Source organism: Lipotes vexillifer, unplaced genomic scaffold (assembly GCF_000442215.2).
Source record: "Lipotes vexillifer unplaced genomic scaffold, Lipotes_vexillifer_v1.1 scaffold1093, whole genome shotgun sequence".
Lineage (NCBI taxonomy): Eukaryota > Metazoa > Chordata > Mammalia > Artiodactyla > Lipotidae > Lipotes > Lipotes vexillifer.
This window is the reverse complement of record NW_006774793.1, coordinates 325,657-344,238: the sequence shown is the minus strand read 5'-3', so window position 1 is coordinate 344,238 and position 18,582 is coordinate 325,657. Positions and strand designations below refer to the sequence as shown.

The 18,582-nt window shown below is 39.2% G+C and overlaps 1 protein-coding gene across 1 annotated transcript in view; it reads left to right on the top strand.

The window, feature by feature from the left end:
- SUPT16H (SPT16 homolog, facilitates chromatin remodeling subunit) overlaps positions 1 to 18,582 on the top strand; it is a 35,040-nt gene that overhangs the window by 6,542 nt on the left and 9,916 nt on the right. Inside the window, exons 2-18 of the mRNA XM_007449508.1 lie at positions 6,248 to 6,340; positions 7,368 to 7,538; positions 8,182 to 8,334; positions 8,893 to 9,039; positions 9,445 to 9,596; positions 11,997 to 12,169; positions 13,540 to 13,630; positions 14,450 to 14,523; positions 14,661 to 14,773; positions 15,890 to 15,955; positions 16,073 to 16,168; positions 16,247 to 16,362; positions 16,450 to 16,603; positions 17,113 to 17,240; positions 17,771 to 17,906; positions 18,012 to 18,138; positions 18,401 to 18,519. Of these exons, the coding sequence (XP_007449570.1) occupies positions 6,248 to 6,340; positions 7,368 to 7,538; positions 8,182 to 8,334; positions 8,893 to 9,039; positions 9,445 to 9,596; positions 11,997 to 12,169; positions 13,540 to 13,630; positions 14,450 to 14,523; positions 14,661 to 14,773; positions 15,890 to 15,955; positions 16,073 to 16,168; positions 16,247 to 16,362; positions 16,450 to 16,603; positions 17,113 to 17,240; positions 17,771 to 17,906; positions 18,012 to 18,138; positions 18,401 to 18,519 (2,109 nt within the window). The remainder of the gene's footprint in view (positions 1 to 6,247; positions 6,341 to 7,367; positions 7,539 to 8,181; positions 8,335 to 8,892; positions 9,040 to 9,444; positions 9,597 to 11,996; positions 12,170 to 13,539; positions 13,631 to 14,449; positions 14,524 to 14,660; positions 14,774 to 15,889; positions 15,956 to 16,072; positions 16,169 to 16,246; positions 16,363 to 16,449; positions 16,604 to 17,112; positions 17,241 to 17,770; positions 17,907 to 18,011; positions 18,139 to 18,400; positions 18,520 to 18,582) is intronic.

Sequence of the window (18,582 nt, the reverse complement as noted above, 5' to 3'; positions counted from 1 at the left end):
TTCTAAGTTCTTTTTTGTCCCCTATTCTTTTCTCGTTTCATGGATGTACTATATTTATTTCTCTTATAGGGGATGTTTTATTTAATTTTTATTTTCTGTCCTCGGCCATGCCTGTTTCCTCTGGATTTCTTTGCTTTCTCTCTTACATGAAGGACACTTCACAAAAATCAAAATGAGGCTTGGCTACCCATTTGTATTAAGAATAAGGTAATAAGAAACTGGTGGGAAGCTCTGCATGAATAGGGTCTCTCAACTAGTAGAGAGGGGTTACGATAGAGTGAATAGGTTAGCTTGTTCCATGGAGAACCCCCAGATACTGACAGTATCTGAAGTATTTTCTCTGAATTCAGTGATGCTCAAAGAAAAGTCCTCTAATTCTTGTCTTTGGGGCAGTTGTTGTCATTCAGAAAACAGATTTTCATTTAATTCCTCAGCATTTAGTACTTGCCTTCTGCTGGGCCTAGTATCTAGAGCCTTTTTGAGCTCCATTCTCCAGAGAATAAATTAAGTCTCTTTGCGGAAGGATTAGGAGTTGTCTCAGGGCTTCCGAGAACTGGGGACTTAAGCTTGCTGACCAGACCTTCTGTTCTTAGCTCTGAACTTATCCGTGTTCAATATGTCCCTTTCCCCTTCTCTAATACTTGGTGCCTCCCGAGCCCTGAGCCCATTACGGCTCTGTGAGATACCCACACTTAACATCAATATCTTCCGGCTGAGAATGCTTGTCAGGCACTTAGTCATTTAACACTCTGTCGTCTTTTCATCTTCCAAAAAATTCTTTAACCTTAATACATCCAGAGAACATACTTTATATCACTGTAAGTGGACAATTGTCACTTTCCAAAAAATAAAAAATTGCTGTTAAAAAATAAAGATAATGTAAGCACAATTGATATTATTAAATTGTAATTTTTTTAGGTTATATTTTTAAAGGTTCTATTATTCCATTTATAGTTATAAAAGATCGGCTGTATTCCCTGTGCTATACAATATGTCCTTATAGTTTGTTTATTTTATACATAGTAGTTTGCACGTCTTAACCGCTTACCCCTATTTTGTCCCTCCCCACTGATAACCACTAGTTTGTTTTCAATATCTGTGAATCTGTTTCGTTATAGTCACTAGTTTATTTTCTAGCTTTCGCATATGTTATATCATACAGTATTTTTATTTCTCTGACTTTTTTCACTAAGCATACCTTCTAAGTCCATCCATGTTGTTGGAGATGGAAAAATTTCATTCTTTTTTATGGCTGAGTGTAATATTCCTGTGTGTGTGTGTGTGTGTGTGTGTGTGTGTACACATACGCCCCACATCTTTATCCATTCATCTGTTGATGGACACTTAGGTTGCTTCCATATCATGGCTATTGTAAATAATGCTGCAATGGACATTGGGGTGCATATATCTTTTTTTCTTTTTGGCTGCGTTGGGTCTTCGTTGCTGCGCGCGGGCTTTCTCTAGTTGAGGCGAGCGGGGGCTACTCTTTGTTTCGGTGCCTGGGCTTCTCATTGTGGTGGCTTCTCTCGTTGCAGAGCACGGGCTCTAGGCGCATGGGCTTCAGTAGTTGTAGTGCGCGGGCTTAGTTGCTCCACGGCATGTGGGATCTTCCCAGACCGGGAATTTAACCTGTGTCCCCTGCACTGGCAGGCGGATTCTTAACCACTGCACCACCCCATACATGCCTACTGGGTAAGGGCTTACTCTGAAGCCAGACTGCCTGGGCTTGAATCCATGACCCCACCACTTATCATGACCCAACCTCTGTGTGCTCCAGCCTCCTCCATCTTCACATCTGTAAGTGTTGCTGTGAGAATTAAATGAGCTAATGTGTATAAGGTACTTAGAATAGTGCCTAGCCCACAGTAACTACTGTTTCCCATTATTATTAAAGACTGAAATGCAGAAGAAACACAGGCAGAACACTCTTTGACATAAATCATAGCAATACTTTTTTTGGATCTGTCTCCTAAAGTAAAGGAAATAAAAGCAAAAATAAACAAATGAGGTCTTGATTTGGGGTTTTGAATGTGATGATGCATACTACAGCTAAAGTTTTATTGTAGATTACATACAGAAAGTGCTTTCTCAGTAAATACTGTTCCCATCTGAAACACCTGTTTCAGCAACACTTGAGTGTTAAGTGAACCAGACAGACTGGAAAGTGGCAGGCTTTGGAGACAGAAAGGGTTTGGTGGATGTTGAGAGTCTGCATACCAGGGGTCACTGCTGCAAAATGGTTCATCTAGAAAGTCCAGATTTGACAGGGGCTCAAGTCTGAGTCCTAAAGACCTCCCCAGCAGAAAAGGTCACATGGGAATCTGGAGCCGGTTAAGCAGCAGAGTTGAGCCCCAGCTGCCTCTAACAGCCAGCACCTGGAGCTGACTGTAGGCCTGGCCCTGGGGCAATGGCTGCCAGCCTTGTGGCTTCTCTTTCTTTTTGCCAGCCCCCCACCCCCACTCCAGTATTTTAGAACAAATTCCAGACACAAGTTAATCTGAAAATATTTTAGTATTATATATAACTTTATTATAACATTACTTTGGTAACTTATCATGTAAGTTTTACAAGCAGATTATTAAAAATCTCCCACAGGGGCTTCCCTGGTGGCGCGGTGGTTGAGAGTCCGCCTGCTGATGCAGGGGACGTGGGTTCGTGCCCCAGTCCGGGAGGATCCCACATGCCACGGAGCGGCTGGGCCTGCGAGCCATGGCCGCTGAGCCTGCGCATCCAGAGCCTGTGCTCCGCAACGGGAGAGGCCGCAACAGTGAGAGGCCCGCGTACAGCAAAATAAATAAATAAATAAATAAAAATAAAAATCTCCCACAGTTTCAGAAGACTGTTTGCAGATGTAACCTGTATAAGGCATTTGTACTCCTCATAAGGTTTGAAAATACAAAGTAGTGCCCCAGATTTTGCTGTGAAAATGTTTGGCTTTACTGTAATCCTTTTCATTGAATCCCACTGTAAGAGAAATTTTATTTAAATTTATTATCTTTAGATATTCTGCTGTTATTTATTTTTTCTGATATTAGAGCCCACCGGTGTTTGTCAAGAATCAAGAATGAAATGGTCAAAGCACATGGGTTCCAAGAGAAATTAGGATTCATCCTCTTACCTTTTTGATGGGCAGTGGAAAACCAGGCATTTTATATTCATTGAAATCCTGGAGATTTTGATGGATTTGTTTCCCCTATCTTCATAAAAAAGCTGACTACGTGGGTCTTTTTTTCTCTCTCCCTATTTTCAATTATATTGAGATCCCTTTATATGGTTTTCCCAGATGATTAATGATTAAGTTACATAATTATATTATATATATTTTTTTGGCTGCGTTGGGTCTTCGTTGCTGTGTGTGGGCTTTCTCTAGTTGCCGTGAGCGGGGGCTGCTCTTCGTTGTGGTGCGCAGGCTTCTCATTGTGGTGGCTTCTCTTGTTGTGGAGCGTGGGCTCTAGGTGCACGGCTTCAGTGGTTGTGGCGCACGGGCTTAGCTGCTCCATGGCATGTGGGATCTTCCCAGACCAGGGATCGAACCCGTGTCCCCTGTATTGGCAGGCAGATTCTTAACCCCTGTGCCCCCAGGGAAGTCCCTCTTCATATACTTTTTTTTTTTTTAAGATTTTATTTATTTATTTTAATATGTGGTTTTAATTATTTATTTATTTATTTATTTTTGGCTGTGTTGGGTCTTTGTTTCTGTGCGAGGGCTTACTCTAGTTGTGGCAAGTGGGGGCCACTCTTCATCGCGGTGTGCGGGCCTCTCGCTATCGCGGCCTCTCTTGTTGTGGAGCACAGGCTCCAGACATGCAGGCTCAGTAGTTGTGGCTCACGGGCCCAGTTGCTCCGCGGCCTGTGGGATCTTCCCAGACCAGGGCTCAAACCCGTGTCCCCTGCATTGGCAGGCAGATTCTCAACCACTGTGCCACCAGGGAAGCCCTCTTCATATACTTTTTAAAAATTTATTACTGTGTATTTTGAATTTTCGTACGTGTTTTTTTTGCTAAAAAATTTTGACTCAACCAAGATTTCAAGTATCAAAAAATACTAAAAGGGACTTTTTGGTTAGTTTCAGTGGTGTTTTTTGTAGACAGATGTTTAGGAAATATATGTCAGTAGCCAGAACACGTAAGCATTAAATATAAGGGAATACCTGTTGCTAATTTTGGGAGGTTATCAAGGTACTAGTAATTCTAGTGCCACAAAATCCCATAGTTGGAATGCATGTAGCAAAATTTGGGGGAGGAGAGAATATTTGATGCCAGAGTTGGTGTTAATATATGTTGTAGGAATCATAACACAGTGGTTCTCAAACTCTTTGGTATCAGGACCCCTTTACATTCTTAAATTATTCCCCACAAAGCATTTCTTTGTATGGGTTGTATCAAGTACATAAAGAAATTTAGCTTCAAATATACATGAAGCTGGAAAAGGGAGAAATTTTAATAACCTTTTCAGATAATTATGGATATTCTTTGTTATTACTACACTAAAAGTCTGGAAGTGGTAATCTCTTGAAAGTTAGTTGTAATGTGGAATCTAAAACCACAGCAGTGAACTTTTCATACTCAAGTTATGGGTCTGTCTTGCACCTTTGATCCTTTACCCATGGATGATTTTGTAACAAGCGTTGCTTATTTGGAAGATATTGGTTCCCTCAGTTGTACAGATCTGGTAAATGTACACATTTCATTTTATGATATTGGAGAATCGTGTATGTTAATATCACCACCGATATCAGAAAAGTCTTGAGTAAGTAGAGAAGCTGTCAAGTTCACGATGGTGGGTACAAGTTTGTCAAAATTTTGATTTTTGCTTGAAAACTCGAATTTCATCATTGACAACATGTTTGTCATTTGTTTTCCTTGAAGTGATAGGCTCACTTAATTCATTTTCAAGAAAATGTATGCCAGATGCCCAACTCTGTTTAAATGGCTAGTTCAGTTTGTTACTCAAGTAATTATACAAGTGCTTTTCCTTGAGAAAACCATCATACTTCAGTTTGCACACAGAAATGCTTTGTGTGTACTTCTCATTTCTTTACACAGAATATGAAGAAGACATATTCAAGGGTTAGGATTTCATAATATTAATCATTTTTACTGTGTCAAGGACATTTTTTAGTGAAACTGGATTTTTTTCCTATGAGTGTTTGATAGTGAAGAACATAGTTTGGTGCCACTGCCTTGGTGCTGTAACAGATGGTTATCTGCATGCGAAATAATGAAGTTAGGCCCCTTCCTCACACCATACACAAAAATTTACTCAAAAATGAGTCACAGATCTAAATATAAGAGCTAAAACTATAAAACTTGTAGAAGAAAGCATAGGTAAATCTTCATGTCCTTGCGTTAGGCAAAACCACCTTAGATATGACATCAAAAGCACAAGAAAAGAATTTGGACTTCTTTCAAATTAACAACTTTTGTGCTTCAAAGGACAACATCATTACGAAAGTGAAAGAAAACCCACTGAATGGGAGAAAATAATGCAAATCATATCTGGTAAGAGACTTATATCTAGAACATAAAAATAACTCTTAAAGCTTAGTAATAAAGCAGTAACCCAGTTACAGAATGGGCAAAGGATCTGAATACACACTTCTCCAGAAAGGGTATACAGCTCATCAGGAATCATGTGAATGGGGACTCAGTCAACATCATTAGCCATTAGGCAAATGCAAATCAGAACTACAGTGAGATACTACTTTATACCCATTGGGTGGCTATATAAATAATAAAATAATAAAAAAGATAACAAGTGTTGGTCATCATGTGGAGAAAGTGGAACCCTCATACGTTACTATTGGGAATGTAAAATAGTGCAGACACTTTAGAAGACAGTCTGGTGTTTCCTCAAAAAGTTGAACTTAGGGCTTCCCTGGTGGCCGCAGTGGTTGAGAGTCCGCCTGCCGATGCAGGGGATGTGGGTTCGTGCCCCGGTCTGGGAGGATCCCACATGCCGCGGAGCGGCTGGGCCCGTGAGCCATGACCGCTGAGCCTGCGCGTCCGGAGCCTGTGCTCCGCAACGGGAGAGGCCACAACAGTGAGAGGCCCGCGTACCGCAAAAAGCAAACAAACAAATAAAAATAGAGTAAGTGATGGCTGTGAGGTTGCCAGGCAAACATGTACCTTAAACTTAGAATTTCTGTTAGGAAAAAATTGCACATATCTTGGGTACATACTGAAGTTTGTATTCCTGTTTTGCTAGTGTGAAAGAAAATGAACAAATTACTTACTCTACTTTTCAGAAAGGAGAAGATGAGTATGCCAACGTTGATGCCATTGTTGTATCAGTGGGTGTTGATGAAGAAATCGTTTATGCCAAATCAACTGCCTTACAGGTGAGAAATTTACAGCTGTGTTTAGCCCTGAGAGTCACTGAATCAGCTACTATACTGTTCAATATGGTAGCCACTAGCCACATTAAAGTTTTAACTCTTCAGTCCTAAGTCTCAAGTACTCAGTAGTGGCTATCATGTTAGGTAGAGGACATACAGAATATTTCTGTCACAAAAAGTTCAGTGAACAGCACTGATTTAGAACATAAGGAAAAAGGAAGAGAAGTGTATAAATTACGATGGATTTAACTTTAAATAACAGAAAAATCTAAATAACAGTGGGTTAAAAAAATATTTCTTTTTCTCTTAGATAGTCTTCAGGGACCCAAGTTTTTTCCCAGTCTCTACTCTGCCATCCATAGAGTATAGCCCTTGTGCTCATTTTGCAAAATTTGCTGCAGCTTCACCCTTATATCTGCATTCTGAGCAAAAAGAATGGAGAGAGGGAATAAAATGGGAGGCCCTCCCTCCTTTTTTAAAGAGACTTTCTTGAAGTCCCACAGAATACTTTTACTTATAACTTATTGGCCCAAATTTAATCTAATGGTCATGCTTGGCTGCAAGAAAGGATGGGAAATAGGGTCTTTGTGCTGAGCATTTTGCCCAGCTAAAGGTCATGAGTCTCTTTGAGAGAGAAGATATGAGTAATTAGTAGGCAACTAGCAATCTTTGGGGAGCTAGAATGCACAGTTCCCTGAGGTGCTTCTCTGTCTCTTGTTTTATGCATTTCTGTCCTACTAAACAGTAATATACTTCCTATAAACACAAATTATCCAAACGATTTGATGGTCTTTATTATAGAATGTTTCAAACAAATAAAAGTAGGTAAAAGAATACATTGAACTCCTGTGTACCCATTATCCAATAAATTGTCAACTCCTGACCAATCTCATTTCATTTGAATCTACATCCAGGTTCCCCCATTCCAAGATTATTTGGAAGTTAATTCCAGATACCTTAATTTATAAATATTTCTGTATAAGTACATTAATTTTTTTGTATCTGTACACACCGTTGTCTTTTCCCATAGACATGGCTCTTTGGTTATGAACTAACTGATACTATCATGGTCTTCTGTGATGACAAAATCATCTTTATGGCCAGCAAGAAAAAAGTGGAGTTCTTGAAACAGATTGCTAACACTAAGGGCAATGAGAATGCTAATGGAGCCCCTGCCATCACACTGCTCATACGAGAAAAGGTCAGAACTAATAAAGAAGGTGTCATAAATGTGAAAGAATGTTTAAAAGTGATGAACAGAAAAGCCTTCTAGGAATTTAAAAAATACAGGGGAAGATTTAGCTGACTGTCATTTGTTAGTCAGGAAGAAAAGAGTTCAGTAGTCCTATCAGTTCTACAGTAAGACAAATGGGTTATGAAATTCTGGTGAACACTGACTTTATCCATTCTTGACACTGTCAACTTGTTTGTTTTAATCTGAGCGCCTTAATTAGAACAAATAGCTTTTAAATATCCTTAAGGAAAATGAGGCATACCTCATTTCCAGTTTTTATCAAATGTAATCTTTTTTGTTATACTGCCCACTTCTCTTCTGAGAAGATTTCTTCTCAAAATGTTGTTCACCTTTGTGTTTCTTAGCTGTTCCTGAAGAAAAAGAATAGCCTTCTCAGCTTATATGGTACTTCACTTAAGCATATAAAGATATCCAAAGAAATTTTGCGTTACCTTTTGGTGTGTTACAGTCTGCCCTAAAGAAGTAGGTAGTAGAAGGGGAAATAGAATTTATTCTTTCTGTAGTTTAGAATATTCTCTGCCTAGTACTAGTAGAACATAGATGTCTAATTCTGAAATTGAACCCCTTTTCCTCCCTGTGGCACTGATAGAATGAAAGTAATAAGAGCAGCTTTGATAAAATGATTGAAGCCATTAAAGAAAGCAAGAATGGCAAGAAGATTGGAGTGTTCAGCAAAGACAAATTCCCAGGAGAGTTCATGAAGAGCTGGAATGACTGCCTCAACAAAGAGGGCTTTGACAAAGTAAGAATACTCTTGGAAATAGGCACATTGAGAGTTGAGAAGACAAAATTGTGAGGAGCTTCCATAACAGATAATGCAGAGAATTTGTTTTGGGAAAGCTATATATTCATTCACATTTCCATTTTTCATTCCCTTCGGCTGAGCAGTGAGGCAGTTTTACTTTCCAGTTAGGAATGAGGCACTCAGGAGAGAGTTCAGGTACTTCAGAGGGAAACTGAGGAAAATCTCTTGTCCAAAAAAAATTTTGTTTTTCTTTTCTTTCCTGTCTGCCTTCCTTCAGCCTTTATGGAAACCTCAAGAGAGAGGCATTTATATTTACATTTTAAATGATACATTAGTTTAATGCCTCTTAGAATACACCAGTGACCTGGTAAAGAGCTCTTTCAGATGTTTATTCAATCCAAGAAGAGGAAATTTAGATATTCTGCAGACTGCTGATGAGTAGTTTGCTATTAAATAACCAGATATCATCACTGATAATATTTGACTTGGGGGAGATATATTTCTTTAGCAATTCCGTATCTGCATGTTAGAAACTGTTTATCGCTTTGATTGCAGATAGACATCAGTGCAGTTGTGGCCTATACCATTGCTGTAAAGGAGGATGGAGAGCTCAATCTAATGAAGAAAGCAGCCAGCATCACCTCTGAGGTCTTCAACAAATTCTTCAAGGAAAGAGTCATGGAAATAGTCGATGCAGATGAGGTGAAAAGAGAGGGGGGCGTCTTTTTACTGTTTTAATGAAGCAGAAGTAAGTCTCTCCCATGCGGGGTTTTTTGGTGTGTGTTCGCCTTGCTTTGATACATAAGTTGGTGTGTAATTGTGCCAGCTCTCTTTCAAAATAACTATAAACCTGCACTGTAGTTTCTGGAGGTTACCCAGTATTTCACTTGAGAATTCCTTGAATAGCTGTGAATTCCACATATTCTCTAAATTTGCTTTACACGTACACCAGTATGTTAAGTGGTGCATAAACCACTTCGTAAGACTTCTATAGCATCCTATATGATAATCAGGATATATGTTATCTTCAAATGGTGATAACCAAAAACCCAACACCCCTCTGCCACTCTCTAGTAAGTATTGTTTTATTTCTGGATATACTTACAGAAAGTTCGACACAGCAAACTGGCTGAGTCTGTGGAAAAGGCCATAGAAGAGAAAAAATACCTAGCCGGGGCAGACCCTTCTACTGTGGAAATGTGTTACCCTCCTATCATTCAGAGTGGTGGCAACTATAACCTCAAGTTCAGTGTGGTGAGGTAAGTAGGAGAATTTCAAAATATAACAACAACCAGAGCATTTCAGCCTTTGGCCTGTTTTTTTTTCTTGGACTCATTCTGGAATTCAAAAAAGTAGGAGGAGGGGCTTCCCTGGTGGCGCAGTGGTTGAGAATCTGCCTGCCAATGCAGGGGACACGGGTTCAAGCCCTGGTCTGGGAAGATCCCACATGCCGCGGAGCAACTGGGCCCATGAGCCACAACTACTAAGCCTGCACATCTGGAGCCTGTGCTCTGCAACAGGAGAGGCCGCGACAGTGAGAGGCCCGCGTGCCGCGATGAAGAGTGGCCCCTGCTCGCTGCAACCGGAGAAAGCCCTCACACAGAAACGAAGACCCAACACAACCAAATAAATAAATAAATAAATAAATAAATAAATAAATAAATAAAATGAATTTATTTTTTAAAAAAAAGTAGGAGGAGAAAGAATAATCATTAGCCTGCTTTTTACATTATCTTCTTATTCTATGCATATTTTTATTTTATTTCACAGTTACTCATTTCTTACTTGAGTATTTGATTGTAAGCATTTTCCAGATGATTTAAAAATGCCGAGAAAAATGCAAAATGTTGAAAAAAAGTCTTATTAGATATATCGTAATGTAATTCCCCTTCTAATTTTTAAAAAATACTGTAAAGAGGGAACTTCTGGTGTGTAATTGTGCCAGCTCTCTTTCAAAATAACTATAAACCTGCACTGTAGTTTCTGGAGGTTACCCAGTATTTCACTTGAGAATTCCTTGAATAGCTGTGAATTCCACATATTCTCTAAATTTGCTTTACACGTACACCAGTATGTTAAGTGGTGCATAAACCACTTCGTAAGACTTCTATAGCATCCTATATGATAATCAGGATATATGTTATCTTCAAATGGTGATAACCAAAAACCCAACACCCCTCTGCCACTCTCTAGTAAGTATTGTTTTATTTCTGGATATACTTACAGAAAGTTCGACACAGCAAACTGGCTGAGTCTGTGGAAAAGGCCATAGAAGAGAAAAAATACCTAGCCGGGGCAGACCCTTCTACTGTGGAAATGTGTTACCCTCCTATCATTCAGAGTGGTGGCAACTATAACCTCAAGTTCAGTGTGGTGAGGTAAGTAGGAGAATTTCAAAATATAACAACAACCAGAGCATTTCAGCCTTTGGCCTGTTTTTTTTTCTTGGACTCATTCTGGAATTCAAAAAAGTAGGAGGAGGGGCTTCCCTGGTGGCGCAGTGGTTGAGAATCTGCCTGCCAATGCAGGGGACACGGGTTCAAGCCCTGGTCTGGGAAGATCCCACATGCCGCGGAGCAACTGGGCCCATGAGCCACAACTACTAAGCCTGCACATCTGGAGCCTGTGCTCTGCAACAGGAGAGGCCGCGACAGTGAGAGGCCCGCGTGCCGCGATGAAGAGTGGCCCCTGCTCGCTGCAACCGGAGAAAGCCCTCACACAGAAACGAAGACCCAACACAACCAAATAAATAAATAAATAAATAAATAAATAAATAAATAAATAAAATGAATTTATTTTTTAAAAAAAAGTAGGAGGAGAAAGAATAATCATTAGCCTGCTTTTTACATTATCTTCTTATTCTATGCATATTTTTATTTTATTTCACAGTTACTCATTTCTTACTTGAGTATTTGATTGTAAGCATTTTCCAGATGATTTAAAAATGCCGAGAAAAATGCAAAATGTTGAAAAAAAGTCTTATTAGATATATCGTAATGTAATTCCCCTTCTAATTTTTAAAAAATACTGTAAAGAGGGAACTTCCCTGGTGGTCCAGTGGTAAAGAATCTGCCTTCCAATGCAGGGGACGTGGGTTCGATCCCTGGTTGGGGAACTAAGATTCCCACAAGCCACGGGGCAACTGAGCCCTCGCGCCACAGCTACTGAGCTCGCGCGCCTCAATGAAAGAGCCCGAGTGCTCTGGACCCCGTGCCATACATACATACATGCAATGATATTATAACCATAGGCTTTAAAATAAATAAGTAAATAAAATAAAAATTAAAATACTGTAAAGAATGCTGTGTGTCCTCGTTGGTTGGAAAGGATTAATTCATAGTGAATTCATAGTGGACTGGTGGAAAGGTGATGCCTTACCATCATGCTGTTAAGCTGTAATGAATAAAATTCAGTATATGTTTTACATACTTAGGATGCAACAACTTTTTACTGAATTTTTATCCTAAAAGCTTTGGCCATTAAAGTTACTCCGGAGCATTTATAAACTGATTTGTTCTTTTGAAAAAAAGTTTAGGTCATTTTTCCACTTCAGCTTTGGGATATAGCAGGGAAAGGTAGTGATTACAGCTGTGTGTGTTAGTGATACTAAGGACTTCACTAGTTTGTGTAATGAAATGCTTTCTTCCTTTGGTCTCTAGTGACAAGAATCACATGCATTTTGGGGCCATTACCTGTGCCATGGGTATTCGCTTCAAATCTTACTGCTCCAACCTTGTTCGCACTTTGATGGTTGATCCTTCTCAGGAGGTTCAAGAAAATTACAACTTTTTGCTTCAGCTTCAAGAGGAGCTGCTAAAGGAACTAAGACATGGTAAGGTGCCTTAGATAAGGTTTAGAAATCATGTAACAAAAATGTAGCATTTATGGGCGTGTTTATCCCTGAGGCTCTTGTACTGTAAATAGAATTAGATTTTACTAACCTCCAGTCATCCTAGCATTTAGTTCCTCAGTGTACTTTTACGCATGGGTGGTTATTGTGGTTTTATACTGATGTTTAAAAAAACCTCTGACTGGTTAGGCCTCTGTGTCCAGATCTTCATAAAATACTCTGGCCTTATTACTTTTTTGAGAAAGTTCTGAGAAGTAGTCTCTCTCCCAACAGGCTGTGTAATATTAATCCTATATTGAATGGATACCCGGAATCTTAGTTTGAGAGAAGATCTAATAGCAACCCTGCTAAGCAAGCAGCTGCCTACCTCAAGAGCAAAGTACTTGACACCTCTTTTGCCTTGAGACTTTTCACTCCCAGATGGCTAAATGGGACTTCATGTTTACCACTTCAAACTACTTCGTAAGCCCGCTCATGTTTTGCAGAGCTTCCAGGCACCATTCCCCCATGATACCTCAAGTTGATCTTGAGAAATCCAATTAGAGATCATAGTCCTAGGTAGCTGAATAATAAAAACCCCTCTGAGGCCACCATATCTGGCTTGAAATATGTATTCATATCCTAGACCCTGAAAAATTTAAGTCCAGAGTTCTTCCAGCAGTAATTCACCCATTTAGTAGTCCTGTTTTTCAAAATGTATAATAAGTTTAATGTGATACCTTTTATCAACTCTTGAATTATTTCACTGAGACCAACTGGGGTTCCACAGTCCCATTGGAGTGATTCTAAAAAACATGTAATTAAAGAGTGACCAGGCAAATTGTTTTTTAAAATGCACATTTCTAAGTCCTACCACTCCTGCAACTGTATTCCTTATTTTATGCTTTGAGAAACCCTGCTTTAGAGAATATTTATTTATTTATTTATCTATCTATCTGTTTATTTATTTATGGCTGCATTGGGTCTTTGTTGCTGCACGCAGGCTTCCTCTAATTGCAGCAAGTGGGGGCTACTCTTTGTTGCAGTGTGGGGGCTTCTCACTGCAGTGGCTTCTCTTGTTGCAGAGCACGGGCTCTAGATGCGTGGGCTTCAGTAGTTGTGGCTCATGGGCTCTAGAGCGCAGGTTCAGTAGTTGTGGCACATGGGCTTAGTTGCTCCGCGGCATGTGGGATCTTCCCAGACCAGGACTGGAACCCATGTCTCCTGCATTGACAGGCCGATTCTTAACCACTGTGCCACCAGGGAAGTCCCTAGTGGACTTAATAGGTGAAAAAAATGTTGATTTAAAAAATGTGATTTTGGGCTTTTTTTTTCCTGAAAGATGCTTTAATGTCCCATGTCTGTCTCATTAGGTGTGAAGATATGTGATGTATATAATGCTGTCATGGATGTGGTTAAAAAGCAGAAGCCAGAGCTGCTGAACAGAATTACCAAAAACCTTGGGTAAGATGCTATGATGTACATTGTCACTCTGAGTCAATTTTCATGACTGGCAGTCAGGCAAAATATTCTTAGATGATTCAACCAATATTTATGGACTATTAAACTTAACTGTGTGCCAGACACATTGTGTTATCAGAGAATGTGAGAAATACTTGAAGGATAGGGTACTCCCTATACTCCCAGGGATAGGGTGGAGATTTTTCCAGACCAATGTAGTAGATGCCAGTAGTGTTCCAGCCTTAAATTACAAATGTGAGGAGACATTACATACTATGTTCCCTTTCTTAGAACACCTCAGCTCATATTTGCAAATTAAGTACTCTGAGATATCCTACTATTTAAATTCTTTTTTCAATTTTTATTTTATCCAGTGTTTCTCAAATGTATTTGACCACTGAACACCTAGAAATACCTAATAACATCTTACAGAACCAAAGACATTTGAGAAACAAAAGCTCTAGGCAGTCTCCTTAGATGGAAGCTAGTTGGGGTATATAGTTTATTTCTGGACTTCTCTGATGGACAAGAGGAAATATATTGACCTATACCAAGTCTTGGCCTGGGTGACTTAATGAAGCCAGTTATCACATTCTACTAAATATAATAAGTGTTATATGCAGTACTTAATTAGAAAGTCATTTTCAACATATTAACCCAAAGACTGTCCTCAGATCTTCTTTAACTGACTGATCATCAGGGGCAAATCACTCAGCATGTTTGCTTGCCTTATCTTGAAAATTGAAATAAGATATATTGTACTTGACTCAGGTTAGAGGTCTTTTAGCCTATTGCTGAAGTTTCTCTTCATTCCTTTTTTAGGTTTGGAATGGGCATTGAATTCCGTGAAGGCTCTTTAGTAATTAATAGTAAAAATCAGTACAAACTGAAGAAAGGTGAGTTTTACATGCATGCAATAGAAAAATAACTTTTTTGAAACTTTTCTTTTTGCTTTGTCTCCCTCTATTCTGTATAAAATCACACTTCTCCATCCTTTCACAGTCATTGACTCATTCCCGTTTTGCTCTTTTAGGAATGGTTTTCAGCATCAATTTGGGATTCTCAGACCTGACTAACAAGGAAGGGAAGAAACCAGAAGAGAAAACCTATGCCCTATTCATTGGTGACACAGTGCTTGTGGATGAGGTATGTATTGCTTCTCCCACTTTGAGTGGTCATGAACTGACTTTGGAAGCGCATTTTTGCCCTATGGTTCCCCCCCTCCTTTTTTTTAATTGAAGTATAGTTGATTTATAATATTATGTTAGTATTAGATGTACAGCAAAGTATTCAGTTATATATATTTTTCAGATTATTTTCCATTACAAATTATTATAAGATACTGCATATAGTTCCCTGTGCTACATAGTAAATCCTTATTTACTCTTGTTTATTGCTTATCTATTTTATGTGGGTTTTTTGTTTTTATATTTGTTAAATGCTAGCTAAGGGGCAGGAGAGATCCCTATGATAGCCTAATACAGCTAGGGATAGAGATTGTTTAAGCCAAACCCTTTATTACATTGTGGCTTGAACTTCGATTATGATAATGTCAGGAACTGATTCTAATAATGGAACTGATTTTTTTTTAGTAATGGCTTTATTGAGCTACAGTTTACATACCATACAATTAAAGTGTACAATTTAGTGATTTTTAGTATATTCACAGTTACGCAACTATCACGACAGTCTAACTTTAGAACATTTTCATCACCTTAGAAACCCTGTGTGCATTAGCAGTCACTCCCCACTTCCCCTTCAGGCCTAGGCGCTGACTTTCTATCTCTAAGGATTTGCCTTTTCTGGATATTTGGGGTCTTTTTATGACTGGTTTCTTTCACTTAGCAGGAACTGATTCTTAATAATAGCAAATATTTAAGTGCTCTTATTATAAGCTAAGCATGTTTATGCATTAATTCATTGAATCCTTATAATAACCCTGTGAAGTAAATATTCTTATCCAAGTATGCAGATAAAGAAACTGAGGCACAGAAGTATAAGTAACTTGTCTAATGTCACAGAGCTGGAAAGTGATTGAGCCAGGTTTCAAATCAAGCCTGTATTCTTAATCATGATCCCAGTGTTGCCTCCCAAATTGTAGTTCCTGATGTGCGTTTCAGAAGATAACTGGTTTTATTTGTTGTCAAAGATTTTTTAGTACCAGAAGGTTCAAAGCATGGCCCAGCTATTTACTGGGTTTGAAAGTGAAAGTGTTTCACTTAAATGCTCTTACAGATGTCTAACTTCCTGCTTGTATTCCAGGATGGCCCGGCTACCATTCTCACTTCTGTGAAGAAGAAAGTGAAGAACGTGGGGATTTTTCTAAAGGTAGGAAGAAGATGAGTGAGTGGTGTAGGAAGTTTGATACAGTGAAGAAGATAAACAATATTGGCTAAAATAATTAAGACCTGAATTTCTGGTTATGACTTTTTTTTCCCCCCATAGAATGAGGATGAGGAAGAAGAGGAAGAGGAGAAAGATGAGGCTGAGGACCTGTTGGGAAGAGGTTCCCGAGCAGCATTACTTACAGAAAGAACACGAGTAAGTTTACTGTATTAAGTTTACTGTATTACTTTGATGGTTCACAGGTTTTGATAACTTGGGTTTTCCCTTCTCCAGAATGAGATGACTGCAGAAGAAAAGCGAAGAGCACATCAAAAAGAACTGGCAGCTCAACTCAATGAGGAAGCAAAGAGGCGATTGACTGAACAGAAAGGGGAACAGCAGATTCAGAAGTAAGAGTTTGCATGGAGTAGTAAGATTGTTTTAGGGTTATATGTGTTGTGCAGAAATTTCTCAAAAACATCTTATTCCCACTCCAGAGCTCGTAAATCTAATGTGTCCTATAAAAACCCATCTTTGATGCCTAAGGAACCACACATTCGGGAAATGAAGATCTATATTGATAAGAAATACGAGACTGTAATAATGCCTGTGTTTGGCATTGCGACACCTTTTCACATTGCCACAATAAAGGTACTAACTTTGAATCAAGCTCCATCCAAACAGTGTCTTAAAATAGATGACTCTCCTGCTTATCATAGATGACTGTCTTGTCTGCATTGTCTCTCACATTCTGCTCCTTCTGACTCTACCTTTCCCGCATTACTGACTTTCCCCCCTCCCTAATCTGCTGTCATTTTTCTTCCTTTCCAGTTTGCACTTTGGAGAAAGTTAAATGATCTAGTCTAGAAACATAATTTGCCTATTTCTCTTTGAACTTTGAGAATCTTTTAACCTTTTTTCATAAATGTGGCACAGAGAAAGAACTTTGAGAACTCAGTGATTCTTTTGGAAACACACATTTGGTCATATAAAAAAATAGGCTAAATATGTAGTTTATTAGTTTTAGATTAAGGATTACAAGCTAGGTTTAGCAGCTTGTAACTACTAACTTAATTTTAGCATCTCTGTAGCTACTGATCTTTATCTAGGAAAGAAATCTGTTTGTTTATTTTGCTAATGCTTTTCCTTTCTTTGAACAGAATATAAGTATGTCTGTGGAAGGAGATTATACTTACTTGCGAATCAACTTCTATTGCCCAGGCAGTGCTCTGGGCAGGAATGAGGGCAACATCTTTCCTAACCCAGAAGCCACTTTTGTCAAGGAAATGTGAGTTCCCAGGAAAACAACCATCCCTAAATGCCTGTTGGCAGAAGTGCTACCCTCAGAAACATTTCGTTCTCTGTGCTGTGTTCTCCCCCATTCTAGTGAATGGCAGCACCTTCCTCAGTGGCACTTGATTAGGTTCACCTTGCTAACTTTGTACTGTTTTGAGGATGGAACCTAATTTAAATCCTCGTGAAGATATTTTATCCTCACTATATACATATTTGGTGATAAAATCTCAAATGTGTGCCACATTGGAGTCCATTCTTGAGGTGGAATAGGATAATTTGGGGAAGTTTATGCTGGATTTGAAATATATGTGTGTTTCCCCCACCCAATGGATTGGTCATTTATAATATTCTCTGTTTGAGAGAGAAGAAAGGGAGGTTTTTTCAGCTTTCCAGACATTGTTTCACCAGTCAGTAGTACCTTTTTGTCCTAAAAGATATTAAACAAGTTCTAAAACATAATAATGGGTTCAGGTTACCTGGCGTAATAAAGAAACTCACATAAGTGCTTCCCCTTTTCTGCAGTACATACCGAGCTTCAAATATGAAGGCACCTGGAGAACAGACAGTACCAGCCTTGAACCTTCAGAATGCTTTCCGAATTATAAAAGAAGTGCAGAAGCGTTACAAGACTCGGGAAGCAGAAGAAAAAGAGAAAGAGGTGAACCTGAACACCAACAAAGCACCTTTGTGCAAAAGGACACATGTGGGTTTTGGGGACATGGAAAGATACGTGAAAATTCACATTGATTTTCATTCTGCTTAGGGCATTGTGAAACAAGACTCACTGGTCATCAATCTAAACCGGAGTAATCCCAAACTGAAAGATCTATACATTCGCCCGAATATTGCCCAAAAGAGGATGCAAGGCTCACTGGAGGCCCATGTCAATGGTATGGATGATCTCTCATGTGCCTGGGCTTTGTCTTCAGGGGCACATTTGTAGGCTTGACAGATCAGATAATACAGTAGGACAAGGAAGTGCTTGGAGGAATCTACTTTGACATCGCTGTATGGCCAGGAGGAAAGGAGAGCTCTGTACCTTATTGGCATTTCCTCTGACCCTGTTCAAATCAGCCAGAAAAGATTCAGTACCTTCTGGCCTAACCTGATGATGTTCCTTGATACTTAGCTGCTTCCTTTCTTACCCCGCAGGTTTTCGCTTCACGTCTGTCCGAGGAGACAAAGTGGATATTCTATACAATAACATCAAGCATGCTTTGTTCCAGCCATGTGATGGGGAAATGATTATTGTCTTGCACTTTCACCTCAAGGTATATCTTTTTATCAGCTAGCTGTGAGCTCTTGGGCAAGATCTTTCTATCTCCCTCTTTCCC